The 16777-nt window shown below is 35.0% G+C and overlaps 1 protein-coding gene across 1 annotated transcript in view; it reads right to left on the bottom strand.

The window, feature by feature from the left end:
* Window positions 1-1486: 1486 nt before the first annotated feature.
* Window positions 1487-16777, bottom strand: part of LOC125654856 (importin-9-like) — a 41470-nt gene continuing 26179 nt past the window's right edge. Inside the window, exons 18-23 of the mRNA XM_048884961.2 lie at window positions 16223-16425; window positions 12571-12737; window positions 10729-10862; window positions 7442-7666; window positions 3557-3630; window positions 1487-2000 (exon numbers count right to left, since the gene is read on the bottom strand). Coding sequence (XP_048740918.2) covers window positions 1884-2000; window positions 3557-3630; window positions 7442-7666; window positions 10729-10862; window positions 12571-12737; window positions 16223-16425 — 920 coding nt within the window. The 3' untranslated portion in view covers window positions 1487-1883. The remainder of the gene's footprint in view (window positions 2001-3556; window positions 3631-7441; window positions 7667-10728; window positions 10863-12570; window positions 12738-16222; window positions 16426-16777) is intronic.

Genomic DNA, 16777 nt, shown 5'->3' with positions numbered 1-16777 from the left:
TGAAATGTGCTCTTTATATTTGTTTCTATCCTGTAAATAAGAGGTCCACAGGCCTTATCGGTCACCTATGTACCAAATGACACCAGCAGGAAATTTAAAGTTTTAAAGATTCAAAACGTTTTTGGAAGTTTTCATTGCAAGAGGATACAATTTTTGTATTCTGGTACAAAGATATCATTAATTTTTTTCAAAGTTAAGTGAAAATGCAGGTCTGGAATATTTTCAACTTATTTAGAATTACAACACTTAACCAATTTTTACTACAATCATTATGGCCCCACCCTGGAACCAAAACCCCTACTGGGATCAGGAAATTTACAACTTTGGTAAAGGGCTACCTGCCCTTTTAAATATCTATTTAGTTTCAATTTTAGTATCAACAGCATTAAAGATTTCCACAAACACTATAAACCAAGTTTCATGGAATTTACAACTTTGATTAAGGCTTTTCACCTCTACACGACTATACATTCAGTTTTTCTTACATATATGTGTGGTTGTAGAAAGATTTCGATAGAATGATAAAAATTATTAGAAAAGCTCACTTCGACCTTTCAGCTCAATTGAGCTAACAAGAGTACCGCAAACGGTACAAAATAGGCCCGTGAAATGCTTACATAGGGCGTTTTTCTTGTGCTATAATTTGTATAACTTTGCTTCAGGTAGTATCAGCCATCATGAGGCTGTGACAAACTTTCATATGAACAAAGGGTCTTAGCTTAAAAATCGAGATTTCCTCAAAATGGACCAAGTTCAACCTGTAATTTTTTCAAAAACGGAAGAAAATCAAAATCCTTCCCCAGATGCACATCTTCAATACCCATATAAACACTCCACAAAATAAGATGGTCCTCATTTGAAAACTGTGGGAGGAGTTGGGCGGACAAATTATGTACCCTCCATAGAATATTAATTTCCAAATAGACTTAAGTTCAACAATCTGTAATTTTCTCAAAAATTGTAGAAAATCAAAATCCATCCCACATCTTCAGTACCTATACAAACACTCCACAAAAATAAGAAGGTCCTAACTTGAAAACTGTGGGAGGAGTAGGGCGGACAGATTATGTACCCTCCATAGAATATTAATTTTCAAATAGATTAACAACCTGTAATTTTCTCAAAAATAGTAGAAAATCAAAATCCATCCCACATCTTCAATACCCATACAAACACTCCACAAAATAAGAAGGCTCTCACTTGAAAACTGGGGGAGGAGTAGGGCGGACAAATTATGTACCCTCCATACAATCATTATTTCCAAATAATGGGGCAAAACTCCTGGAAAAAGGTCGAAATGGATTAAAATTGCAGTATGATCTAGAGTGACCCACAAAGAAGCTACACAGCAAGTTTCAGCATGATGTGTGAAAGGGAAATGAAATTATAAAGAGAAAACCCCGAACGGACGTACATACATACAAACACCGCTGTACCATAATATGTCCCGTCTAAAGACGGGCGTACAAAAAGGGATAACTAAAACTAAACATTTAAAAACAGATTTATTACTAAAAGAGTATTGCACAGTATTCAGTTTTCATGGATACACAACCAATTCCCCTTCTTGGAAGCCTATAACACTATTGCATATAACCAAACCATACATTCTATTCACATAAGTTTTCATTTATATTAAAATTTGGTATTTCATCTATATTTAAATCTTCTTCCAAGTCCCATTTTCTTATCTAAAACTATTTTACTGAGCCCCGAGTAAAACTGGTACTCTCACACAGACATAAAAGCAACAACTCCAGCCTTCCTCAGCTTCAAATTTGTAAAATACATATTTACAATGTATAAAGAATGCATAAGTGGTATCCATAAATAAAATATTTCAAATTTTAAGATGTGAACTGAAGTCATAATACAAACGCAGGTCAAACACTGACATTGATTGTCCGTAAAACATGCTTTTCGGATTCATTGTGATGTGCACTAAAGTTACTGTAACACGACTGCTGGGATAGTGACTGAAGGAATTCTGTAAGGTAGGCCTGAAATATAAATATCTGATCTTTAACTTTACTGAACAAACTGAGGAGATCAGCAATCATATTTATCTCTTTCATGTAATACACAAACATTTTACTCATCCTTAAACCTACTTATAAGTCTACTATAAATCACTTGTATTAATGCAAGAATTTATTTCCACAACCTTATCAAGGAAATCCAATTTCTACAAATATTCAATTTATTCAGCACTATGTACTTTTAATAGCTTGGTTCGGTACACTTACATGTACCTGTAAATCTATCTGATAGCTTGGTTCTGTACATTTTAATACCTGTAAATCTATCTGATAGCTTGGTTCTGTACATTTTAATACCTGTAAATCTATCTGATAGCTTGGTTCTGTACATTTTAATACCTGTAAATCTATCTGATAGCTTGGTTCTGTACATTTTAATACCTGTAAACCTATCTGATAGCTTGGTTCTGTACATTTTAATACCTGTAAATCTATCTGATAGCTTGGTTCTGTACATTTTAATACCTGTAAATCTATCTGATAGGTTGGTTTTGTACATTTTTATACCTGTAAATCTATCTGATAGCTTGGTTCTGTACATTTTAATACCTGTAAACCTATCTGATAGCTTGGTTCTGTACATTTTAATACCTGTAAATCTATCTGATAGCTTGGTTCTGTACATTTTAATACCTGTAAATCTATCTGATAGGTTGGTTTTGTACATTTTTATACCTGTAAATCTATCTGATAGCTTGGTTCTGTACATTTTAATACCTGTAAATCTATCTGATAGCTTGGTTCTGTACATTTTAATACCTGTAAATCTATCTGATAGGTTGGTTTTGTACATTTTTATACCTGTAAATCTATCTGATAGCTTGGTTCTGTACATTTTAATACCTGTAAATCTACCTGATAGCTTGGTTCTGTACATTTTAATACCTGTAAATCTATCTGATAGCTTGGTTCTGTACATTTTAATACCTGTAAATCTATCTGATAGCTTGGTTTTGTACATTTTTATACCTGTAAATCTATCTGATAGCTTGGTTCTGTACATTTTAATATCTGTAAATCTTGTCATATTATAAAGTATACATATTATTATTTGGGATAAAATATCCTCGGGTACTCCTGCATAATTCTCACTAATGGTGCCAGGGGCCCATTGGATTGAATGTATTTTATTATGATTATTATTTTATATAAGGCACATATATAATTTATATGAAAATACATAATATCGCTATATGTATAATAACAAATATTTTTCGAAGTCATAGAAATATCATATACTTTAATACCTGTAAATCTATCTGATAGGTTGGTTCTGTACACATACCTGTAATTCTATCTGATAGGTTGGTTCTGTACATTTACCTGTAAATCTATCTGATAGCTTGGTTCTGTACATTTTAATACCTGTAAATCTATCTGATAGGTTGGTTCTGTACACATACCTGTAATTCTATCTGATAGGTTGGTTCTGTACATTTACCTGTAAATCTATCTGATAGCTTGGTTCTGTACATTTACCTGTAAATTTATCTGATAGCTTGGTTTTGTACACATACCTGTAAATCTATCTGATAGGTTGGATCTTTTAAGAAATCTGGATCTTCCTCTTCTTCTTCATCAACATCATAACCTGAATGATGCAATATTCGATACTTGTATGTCTAGATAGTAGTATAATTTGTGCTGTTTGTTTACCGATTTCATGAATCTATGAATAGATTTTGGTTGGTTGTTTGTTTTACATCCCATTCCGAATTGTTCACACATATTTAGATATCACCAACTGCAGGCAAAGTACCGCAAATCTAGACCAATATGCTCAGGGCCATAGCAGTGAGGGTTCTTCAATGTGCCAATGCCTGCTGCAATACAGGACCTCCAATTTAAACGTCATATTTGAAAGACCTGTGATTCTCACTTCTAAATGCTGAGTGTTTGGCGAAGGAACATTCACTACCAATGTCTACATCTTAGGTCTGATATGGCTATGGTGCGAGAGGGACTTGAACTCACGACTTCCCAGTTAAAAAGTTAACGCTCTACCACTAAGCTCTAGGGACCGGTCAATGAAAAATGTAATGATAATATAAAATAAGGATATAGTAATGATATACAAGAACAAAACCATGTGCAGAATATTACGAGGCCGTTAGCATTAATGAGTATATAGAAGCTGATGGATTGTGCTCATGCAGAGACAAATATGGAGATCATCATGGTAGATATGAATATAAGACAAATTTCATTCTTGAAAATACATGTGGATATGAACTGCAACATTTCATGCCAGCATACTTTCCATGAAGCGTGTTAAAGTAAGCTGTCATAAAGCATCGCAATTTATGCCTTCATGTACAGTCCCTGAAACATTCTACTTGACCATTTTTCCGTTCGCTCACCGTTCGTTCAGCGTGCGCTCCCCATTCACAGTTTTGCGTTCAGGGTGCGCTCACCGTTCACAAAGCATTCAGTGTTCGTTCATCGTTCAGTCTTTTCATTGTCATTCGGAACACCAAAGTGAAAGGACCAATCTTGATAGCAAGGCGAAAATGAAAATTGAACGTGTGCGTAAGAGTGGAAGGATACTTTCTTACTATATCAGAAATTTAATTTTGAAGTACAAAATGTCAGGATTATCCACTGTGAATGCCGAAAGGTTCATTTGAGCTTTTGTTAAAAACAATTCTAAATGAGAGACAAATATAAGAGCTTGTCGTTATGAATTTAACCCAAGTACAAAAAAATAATCAGTTTCGGGTAATGAAAACCTCTTCCCCTATGTTCACGATTTAGTATTTACAAGTTCAGGCACAAATTATTATAATTGTTTTGCATTGCTTGACAAGAATTTTAAACAAGTCAACCCCAACCCCCCCCCCCCCCCCACTTTGAAAAATAAAAACAAACAAACGATGCTACATAATGTACATTGTACCGTATGTATGTGTCAGAATGTCAAACTGATATAGCTATTTTTACACCTATATTTATGAAAGACATTGTCAATAAACTGATATTTACTACTCTTGCCAAATTTGAAACGTTTGTAACATTTATCCTTAATGCAAAGATGTAATTGTTTATCTGGTATGATTCTGCATTAGCCTTTAAACATTCTAAGGGTAGTTCAGTATAATAAACAGTTTTATCTACATCAAATACATGTATATACAAATATTGCACGATCTAACTGCAATCTATGGTCACATCAATAATAAAAATAGAAAGTTTTGTACTGATTATTTCCTCGGGTCGATGTAGCTGCGACAAATGAATGACACAAAATGTAAGTAGGAATATTTAATACTGTTAGGAGTGTCGAGGTGTTGACACAGGGTATACCGTCCATATTGTTTGTTTACTGCATCTATCTTGACTCCTTTCGGGGGTGTTTGTTAATTACAGGTATCTCAAATGATCGAGCTCGTAAAGTTTGAAGCCATACATGAACACCTGTTAATTCTGGATGTCACTACACATGTAGACTATAGTGTTTTCCTTTTCACGTTTATATATCATACCCATGCATTAAATGTATCTGTACATGTAATGGAATACACAATGTACATACGAAATTTGCTTTTGTTTGTGTATGACTGTTGCGTGTATTAATGTACAATTTGCGATAATTTCATGAAATATATACATGTATACTCGGTACTTGTACAAAAATATATTACATTGAATATACCCAGAACTGTAAACTATGTTGTATCACGATTCCGATTTATTTAATTTTTTATTAATTGATGAAATATACATGTACATGTATTTTATTACTTGATTATAAAATAAGTAAAATCCCAGGGAAAAATCCTAAACATTCCGAGTAAATAGATCATTTTGCGTTCAGCGTGCACTCAGCGTTCGTTCACCGTTCACTTTGCGCTCTGTGTTCGCTCACCAAATTGAGTTCACCGTTCACTCACCGTGCGTTCGTTCACCGTTCAAGTGGGAAAGAAGAACGTTTCAGGGACTGCATCTTCAGAAAGGAAATTTATTTATAATATATGACTGATTGCGAACTATTTATGAATATAAAGTAAACTATGTATTCATCTTTATCATTTTATTCTAAAATCGTTTAAACACTAGCAATTTAACACAAGGTGCTTATCTAGGTGAGTTTTTAATTCAGATACTATAACACATTTAGCGTTTAACACACATCCGATTTGAATATCATCAATTGATAAAAATGTTCTATTATCAATGGATTTAATATTAAGGTAGTACTCTACATCGTCATAATGGCTGACTTCCTGTAAAAACATGGATGAAAAAATTGATATCGGCAATAATTGACTTTTCCTTTTCAATTTCAATACCTAGCCGAGTAGCTTAGTACATGTAGGTTTGAATACCGACTGCTGAACTGTAGGTCGCAGGTTCGAGTCCAGCAGGGGTTTTAATTTTTTTCCAGATTACTTTCTATTAAAACTGTATTTTCTGACAAAATAAAGTAAATTTGAAAATTTTCAACTTCAAAATATTGTACATATCCTACACTTTTCATCCACATCAAATTTCTCTGGTGTAGCATATTGTACCTCTTTAACAATTTACCAATATAACACCCCCTAGTAGACTGTTCCTTGTGACCTCAAAATCAATAGGGGTCATCTACTCTTTAAAGAGACTGATTCACGACACACACCCCCTCCCCTTGTGATTCTTATTTTTTTTTTTAAAAACACTTTTAATGACAGAAATCTACTGTCTAATGTGTTTTAAAAGGTTTCACAAAAAATTAAGGTTATACATTATCACAGAAGCTCATTTTAAAGAGTTTATTATAATTTGCTTTGTAAATATAGATTGTGGTATGTAATTGTTTACAAAGTTTTCAAAAGAAATGGATATTAATCTGAGTTTATTATAACTATCACATTAATCTGAGTTTATTATAACTATCACACTACAAGTATTCTTTTGGTAAAATGGTTCAATTAGTGACGTGCAAAATTAAGATGCTCTAGATTACAAAATAAGATGTGAGTCTTTGTTTACATAACAGGCTAAAATATTGCTTTCATTCATGCATTCAGGAGGTCAAAATTTTGGCTGTAAACATTAAATAAGTTGTTTTTTTTTATGTTTAACATCAAAAATGAATTTTCCCTCTCAAAAATCCCATTAAGGGAAATAAGTTTGGTGTCTGTCAAGCAAAGGGTTCCTGAGAAACTGAGCAGTCTACCGACCAACCAACATGTACAAATGATTCTGTTCCCTTTTAAAACTGTAAATTAAAAACTAAATCACTTAATTAATAAGCTAATAATAATAACCTGCATCCCCATTTCTAAAATCAGAATTATAAAAATAATCAAAGCAGCATATTTATGGTGTTTAGCCCCAAGAACCCAAAAATGAAATTTATGAGGTCATACTAAAATAAACAACAACCAGTGTTCAATTTATCAAAGTGTCCACCCTCTTACCATTAAATTCGGCAGCCATGCTGTCTATAAGATCGGATAGAGTTTGCCCCCTTAATTGCACCTCTTCATCCTCATCTCCGTCCTCATCCTCCCAGTCCTCTTCCTCTTCATCATCCTCATCTTTCCCCGCCTTACACATGTTTGCCTCTATCTGATTGGATAGCTCATTGATCAGTAGTTTGTAAATCTTCACCAGGACAGGAATAGTGGTCCAATGCGCAGGTTCTGCAATAAGAACCAGTTTCAACCAGATGTATATACACAATCAAGTTTCACAGTTAGCATGTTAAATCAGACAAGGTACAATGTAGATCATGCTTTCACTAGAAACAGAACATGTTCAACTTCTATTCAATTTTGTTTGACAGTATTGTGAATTTATATTTTATTAGTCCATGCTTGGATACTTGATGACTTATCAATATTGATGTCCTCTATTGTGACAGTATTGTGAATTTTTATATTCTATCAGTCCATGCTTGGATACTTGATGACTTATCAATATTGATGTCCTCTATTGTGACAGGGAGGGGTAGTAAATTTCATATTGCTCATTCATACAATTTGTCTCCTTTATGCCAAACAGTAGAGATTATCCATTGCATTTTCAATATAACATGTATATGACCAATCTAGCACCACCCTGTCATGAATTTCATAGTTTTGGTAGAGGGTTCAATGCTCTTCATAATCATGGCATGCAAACATTCTAAGATACAGCATTTCAGATTGGCATTGGTCATCAGCCATTTGCCTTTAAAAAATTAAAATGACAGAGGAAAATGCAATTAAACAACCAAAATGGCTGTCAAGTTCAATACTGAGCAGATTGAATGGCCAATTAAATTTTGTAAGTATAAATGGCCAATCAATCGTATTGTACTTTACGATTTTTACAAACTTGAATCTGCAATATGTCAGAAAGCTTTCATGCAAATGTTTCTGGTCCAGTGGTTCTTGGGAAGAAGATTTAAAAAAAATTTCCCTATATATTTACATGCAAATCTTTTATCCCCTATTGTGGCCCCACCATACCCCTGGGACCATGATTTTAACAAACTTGAAACTGCAAAATGTCAGGAAGCTTTCATATGAATTTCAGCTCTTCTTGCCCATTGGTTCTGAAGAAGATTTTTAAATTACCCCACCCTATTTTTGTGATTATCTCCCATTTGAAGGGGGCATGGCCCTTTCTTTGAACAAACTTGAAACCCCTTCACCAAAGGATGCCTTTAACCAAGTTTGATAAAAATTGGTCCAGTGGTTCTGGAGAAAGTCGAAAATGTGAAAAGTTTCAAGATGGACAGACAACAGGTAATCAGAAAAGCTCACTTGAGCTGAAAACCCAAATTTAAGCCACCTCCCTTAAAATTTACCTAGACTAAGATAAAAACAAATCGCTTGTCAATCAATAAAAGACAATAGCTAAGTCCTGAATGACACAGCAGACCAAGTTCATCAACTGGTCATGCAAGATCGGATGTGTTAATAGCAATTAATCCATCCATTTCATCTACCACAGTATTTTTTATATACATAATTATGAGTCATTAATTACCTGAACTAACAAGAGGTACTGTGAGCAATGTTCACTAAGAATACCCCCCCCCCCCCCCCCCAATCTCCCAAATGGTGTTGTTAATAGGTATAAATTACCTCTTTCCTGAGTGTAAAAATATGGTATGCCTTTGTAGAAGAAAATGGAAGATATAGTCTGAACACAAATCCATGGTATAAACCTATAATTTTGACCTTGAGGTCAAAGTTCAAGGTCATATAGAGGTCACGAAGGTACCCGACATATCGTCTCATGATGATACACTCATGTGTCAAATATGGTATGCCTATGTCAAAGAACAAAGAAGTCATGTCCCTGACACGAATCCATTGTAAAAACCTTTAATTTTGACCTTGAGGTCAAGGTCATAAAGGTACCCGACACATCGTCTCATGGTGATACACTCGTGTGTTAAATATGGTATGCCTATGTCAAAGAACAAAGAAGTTATGACCCGGACACGAATCCATTGTAAAAAAACCTTTAATTTTGACCTTGAGCTCAAGGTCATAGAGGTCATGAAGGTACTCTACACATCGTCTCATGATGATCCACCTGTGTGCCAAATATGGTATGCCTATGTCAAAGAACAAAGAAGTTATGGTCCGGACACGACAGACAGACAAATTCCTATATACCCCCAGAACTTCGTTCGGGGGGTGGGGTGGGGTGGGATATATATATAAACATTTGAAATAAATCAGTCAAGGTCAAATCATATCCCAGAGAAAACGTCACCATATAACTTCCAAATTAATAGATCAATAGATTTAAAGGAATCTTCAAGGACAATATTCTAAATGATGAAATACATGACACTCACCGTTACATACATGCATGTTCAGTTATTAATATATATATATATATATATATATATATATATATATATATATATACACACACACACACACACTTTGTTTTTGCGCTTACACTTAATTCTATTACAAAATATATAATGATAAACTGGTTATCTGAATATTGGTAAAAATTAGTTGGCCTATAATATGGCAGGTGTTGGGACAGAAAATGGCCAATTACATGTACTTCTCTGGTAGATAGGCCAAGTGTACTATACTTTCTGACTTCAATCTGAAACCTTATTATGTATATTTTAATATATGACCAACTTAGTTCCACTCTGGGTCCTGAACTCTGAACCAAGGGGTCATGAATTCCACAGTTCTGATATAGGGTGTAATGCATCTTTAATATATGACCAACTTAACTCCACTTTGGGACTTGAATCCTGGGGTCATGGTTTTCAGTTTGGTATAGGGCTCATTATAATCATGCCAACAGTTTGTCTGCTTCATGTGAAGAAGTAAAGACTTTCTAAAATATATAATGCATTTTCAACATATGACCAACCTAGTCCCACAAATGGGGCATGAACCCTTATCGTAAGAGGCGACTGAATGAGGCGGTCTTTCGGACAAGACCACAAAAAACCGAGGTTCCGTGTCACAGCAAATGTGGCACAATAAAGATCCATCCCTCCTTGCTCAATTGCCAAGCATAGGCATAAATTTGGCAGCCCTTCACCGGCAATGGTGACGTCTCTATGAGTGAAAGATTCTCAAGATGGGTGTTAAAGAATATACAATCAAACAATCATATAAAAGGGTACAAGTTCTGTCCTGTTTTATCATCATACTACTGGCTGTTTATGACTTGGTTCTGGTTGGCAATTACATTTATCTCCCTAGTATTATATATTTGTTACACCTACCATTGGCTGATTTAGACCTGGTCCTTATTCCTTTTGTTGGCTGTTCTATTTCCTCCCCCTGAATCATGATCTCTTGTAGTCTGGTGTCATTAGTCTGGATCGCATGTAACAAGAGCTTGCACAGAGCAACAGCGCTGAAATATCAACAGAATGTTTATGCAATATCAATAGAATTTTTATGCAATATCAACAGAATTTTTATGATGCAATATCAACAGAATTTTATGCCATCAATGCATATTAAAAGAGAGCAACAGCAATCCAACACCATAAACAGTATCATAACTGTTACTGATGGGAGGGTGTGTGTGTGTGTGTGTGTGTGTGATTTTTACACTTTTACAAACTTGAATCTGCACTATGTCAGGAAGTTTTCATATAAATGTAAACTTCTCTTGCCTAATGGTTCTTGGGAAGAAGATTTTTCAACGATTTTCTGTATATATTTGAATGCAAAACTTTGATCCCGTATTGTGGCCCCTTCCTTCCTCCGGGGGCCATGATTTTGCACTATTTCAGTGGTTTTAGAGAAGAAGACTTTTAAAGATTTCCCCTTCATTTTCATTTTGTATCTAAAATATTTGATCCCCTATTGTGGCCCTATCCTATCCCCGGGGTTCATGATTTTAACAAACTTGAATCTGCACTATGTCAGGAAGCTTTCATGCAAATTTCAGCTTTTTTGGCCCAGTGGTTCTTGAAGATTTTTAAATGACCCACCCTATTATTGCATTTTTGTAATTATCTCCCCTTTGAAGAGGAGGTGGCCCTTCAATTGGACAAACTTGAAAGTTATTCACCCAAGGATGCTTTTTCTCAAGTTTGGTTGAAATTGGCCCAGTGGTTCTGGAGAAGTCGAAAATGTGAAAGTTTACAGACAGATGGACAATGGGTGATCAGAAAAGCTCACTTGAGCTTTCAGCTCAGGTGAGCTAAAAAGTTATGGTCCAGACAAAAAACTATATCATTTGACCGTTACATATGAAGAGGTGACATAAACAAGTTGATTAGAACAGATCTTGATACATTGTTATAGCGTGATTAACAATCACAATGTGCATCAAGTTGGATGAAATTCGAGCCAGCAATTTCATTCAATCAAAGCACCGACATTTCAGCAGGTGTCCGTTTTTATTGAAAACCCTGTATTAGTATGCAGAATATTAGTCATCTATGCTAATCAGAGTATCATAGGGTTACAACAGTCAAGAAAGACTTCCCAGAATGGTATGAATTGTTAGCATTACCCAATTAGCAAACTCAACAACCTTGCTGATAATACAAAAATCTGAACTTCCACTAAAAATTCTGCTTAATATAAAGTATGCATTAAATTTCATCTAGAGAAAGCAAACATAGTCAATAGAATTATATCTTCTGTATAAAATTGTCTGTGTTTCTGTAAAAATATTTTCAAAATCATTCTTCAATGCATTTGTAAGTCAGTAGACCTGGTTTTATTTACAATCAAATTTTGAGGTATTTTGACAACTAATATTTCTTTAAACCAGGGACATATTGATATGTATTGCTTTAGCAGAAACCTAACACATTACAGAACGATATGGTGAAGTGCATGGCACGGTGGACTTGCAGGTTACACTAACAATGGTACCCAGTTTAAACAGCTTGCTCACATGATATAGCATGTAACACAAGGCACTGTATCTGCATTGTTATGGCTCAGCTGTAAATGGGTGAATCTGCAATTGGCTGGTGCCCAATCCTAGTGGATGCTATGACTCTCCATTGCTTAGCAACACAGAAACCAAAAATATGCACTAGCCGTAACAGCTTTCTTCGGGGAGGATTTAAGTCTGACCTACATGAAGCATGGCCTACCAGACTTTTCTTTCATAGTTCCCATAGAACAAATGCTGTCTGGAGCACCACTCAGTGAGGACAAACTCTAAGGCAGGTTTCCCTGTGGGTCCCGGGACATTAGTCAGAAAGTCCAGAACAGCAGGCATGTTACTGATCATCAGCTGGGCAAACACCATCACTAGGCTCTACAACACAGAAATGTCTGTATCACATACACATATCATCACTAGGCTCTACAAGAAACAGAGAAATGTCTGTATCACATACACATATCATCACTAGGCTCTACAAGAAACACAGAAATGTCTGTATCACATACACATATCATCACTAGGCTCTACAAGAAACACAGAAATGTCTGTATCAAATACACAACGCCCACATCAATGTCATCACTAGGCTCTACAATGAACACAAAAACCGATTTTGATCCTCGGGATATGCAGTGTATCATATATACTTGCATAAAAGTCGACCCATGCATAATCAAGTGATTGTTTTTTGTTGACAATTTAAATTTTTTTTTTAATTTTGACATCAACCCTTTTATAAGTCGAACTTAAAAAAAAAAAAAAAAAAAAAACCCACATATCCACACTGCAAATCATTAAAAGTGAATATTTACTACACTGTTTCTTATTACATCGATTAAAAAAATACAGAATACTGATATACATTACAAACTTGTTCTTTGAAAAAGGTTTGTAAAAATGCTACGCAGGGCTGTCACTGTCCTTTTTGGTACAGTGTCCGGGTCCCATTACATTGAGGAAATTATTGATGTTTTGGGTCAAATTGGGAAATGTTACTTTTCGGGCCTTGTCGAAAATGTGCGAGAAGTTATAAGGGCTATTCCAGCAAAAAAAATATGGGGGGGATGGAAGGCACTTTATTTTTAAGACAGCCACCCATACAATTAAATTTTCCTCTGCTACCACCACCCATACAATTAGATTCTCCCCTGCCACCACCACCCATACAATTCAATATTTTCATTTAATGTAACAAATGGATCAACCATATGATATTTTAGAACTTAATTCTAGTTTATTTTTTAAAAATGCAAAAAATATAAACAATAAAATGTCTTTCTTTGTTGTTTCATCGGGAGATGAAAGTAGCAACCATTGCAGAAAAAAATTACATATTTTGGATTCCAATGTAATTTTGGTAGGGAGAAAAAAGGATGATCTCAGCAATAAAATGAAAGAAAAAATGCAATTAATTCTGTATACTCTGGAAACATGTGAGTTGTAGAAACCTAAGCTCTGTTTGCTTATTATAAACAAACAGTTTCACTAGATTAATGGTGTGGGATATTGTCATATCATTTCTGGACTAGATGTGCATGTCCTTTTTACTCATGTCATGATCTGGGTGCTTGTTAATTGTTGTTTTTTTTAATGATATGAAATTAAATAAAATATGAATATATTATATCACTTTAAATTTAAATTCACATATATTGTTACTCTCTTTATTGCTTTTAAAAGACAAGTGTCTTATTACATCAGTTACAATATGTATACATAAAATGGCATTGTTGAGTGGTTTCCCTAAATTACAAAGTGTATGCATATAGATTGTGACTTTTTTCCTTTGACTTTTCCCCCTACAATCTCTCGTACAGGAAACTCGCGAGTATTCCATTTGAAATTTCAGTCCCAAGCATAATATTTACCCGATTTATATCGCAATCAGGCAAATTTTCCACTCTGTTAAACGTAATGGTATACCAGATGGGAGATTTCATATCCGAATTACCCCACACATCTCAAAGTCTGTCGAAATTCACACCTTCGGAAACAACGGTCGTGATTCCCTGATCCTTGATTTTGTTAAATAAACAACAACTCGAGTTTTGGTAATTAACCTCACACGACGCTGCACGTGAATTACACGCTAACCAATTGATAGCTTGGGTATAATAATTGATTCAGAGTGCCGATTAAAGAAGATCACCGTCGAACTATTACCTGTGCATTTTAAAACGAAAGTGTTAGGGGCGATAATTCCCAGAATAGTCATGCTCGACTGAAATCGAAAGTAGGAATTGCGTTGTAAACGAAAAAATGTACAGTCGTTTCATAAAGGTGAAATTACACGAAAAGGTTGTAAAACTCATTATCGTTGGTTGTGTTAGACAGGTTGTCGTTTAGGACAGGTACAATAGGTTGGGTAACGCCTTGGAGGGGAAAGTTTTACGGTAACATTGACTTATCTGCCCATTTATCAATCTTCTTTCTGTACTTAAGTTAATGTAGACTGGCTCCGCTTTTCTTCTTCTTTTGTAATAAAAGAAACGTAACGTGATACGTTTTCATTTTTATCATAATTCACAGGCACCCATGTTTTTTATTTAACCTAGAAGACAACCACCCATACAAATATATTTTCCCAAATCACCCCGACCCATCCAAAAAAATATCGGCTGCCGTCCCTCCCCCTCGTACATTTTTTGCTGGAATAGCCCTAAGTAAAAACGAAACTAATACTACCGGTATTTAATATATTTTACACACGATGTAAAAGTTTGAGATATTGGGAATTTCTAGATAAGTAAATTGGGAATTTTGGTTTTTTTCCCCCAATTGGGAAGGGTTCGTTTATCGGACCCAATTCAAAGAGATTGACGGCCCTGCTACGCATAAATTGACTTTAACTTGCGTATAAAATAATGAATGAAATAAATTTTACATTATAATAACATCACAGAAGTACATTGTAAGTGCTTGGTATTGTTAATCAAAATATCATCGTTGTTGGTGATTTCTTTCTTTGTTTCAAATTAAACAAGACATTACTGCTGTAATACATTCAAATGTTGTAAGTTGTGTGACTTAATTTCAGACATACATGTTGATTTCCGAGTCCAAATTCCCCTCCCCCACCCCCCCTCCCAATGACTTATGGTATGTGAGAGCGTAATGTGGATGCCCACTGACATGTGCTATTCCTTTGGGTACTACAGTTTCCATCCACATCAATGACCACTTTGAGAAAGCCATCATGAACCCTTAAATCACTGAAACTTTAGCAACATTCACCGCTAATTTGAAGCATTAAAATAAGTTATACGACTTATTTGTAAATCATTGAAAAATAATTGAAATTTTAAACACAGAAACATCAGTATTAAAAATACACATCACCAGTGCAAACACCATGACTAGGCTCTACAACAAAAGGGAAATGTCGTTATCAAATACACACAGCCAGCATAAATGCCATATCCAGACTCGCTAAGTGGTAACAATTGAAATATTGTGCTTTATGTAATTTAAAAGAAATGTTAATAAAATATAATTTGTAAAATAAATCCATGCGTATAAATCCTTGTGACCTCTGAACTGAAAACCAGTATCGGTCATCCACTCGTCATAAGCAACCTGCATGTGAATTTTTATGATGGTTGAAAAAGCTCTCCGGGTGTTGGTAATACAACATACTGTTACCAACTGATGTAGCCCGTCACGTGGCACATCCTAATCTTTACACGGGGGAAACAATTAAAGTACATTTCAGAATTCCTCCAGTTTTCACCCCAAGTAATGCTACCCTTAAATCATCGAAACTTTAGCAACATTCACTGCTACTTTTAATTGACACAAGATAGGTCTCTTACTGCGTTAAGTGTTATCTGAATGTAAAGACAAATGTCCATACAAACCTCCATCACACTCAGTGTTTCCACTTGCTGCATCTTGCTCAGGACAAGTCTTAACATGAGGTCAAGGTTCTCTCCTAGCTGGTTCCCTACTTTAGTTATCACAATGGAGACCAGTCTACCCACAAAAGAGGCTGTGTGTTCCGAGGTTTTGGGATCTAGGAGTTTAGATATCACCTGCATGACGTAATACAACCCATTGTTACCTGAAATTAAGAGGTACTGTTTGCATATTCTGATAGGAAACTGAGATAAAGGAGGCAAAGGATCTGCAGACATTTATAACAAAGACTCCACAAAACTATCACTTCCAACTCAATGGTATGAGAAGTACCTCTGAAACAAGATCTGCGCACTGTGGAATCATTTACTGTTGGGAATAACAGAATTTTTTCAATTTCATCAAAAATGATTTATTAAAAATGATTTAGTGAATTGGTTGATACAAAGGAGGTATTTCAAGCTACTATACAAAATTTGTTGAACTCGATTGAGAAACAATTACAAAATGTGGACCCCCAATGATACAAGTTGGAAGCGCGAATTTTTCAAGGTTGA

The sequence above is a fragment of the Ostrea edulis genome, chromosome 7 (genome assembly GCF_947568905.1).
Source record: "Ostrea edulis chromosome 7, xbOstEdul1.1, whole genome shotgun sequence".
Taxonomy (NCBI): Eukaryota; Metazoa; Mollusca; class Bivalvia; order Ostreida; family Ostreidae; genus Ostrea; species Ostrea edulis.
This window is presented reverse-complemented; position numbering and strand designations above follow the sequence as displayed.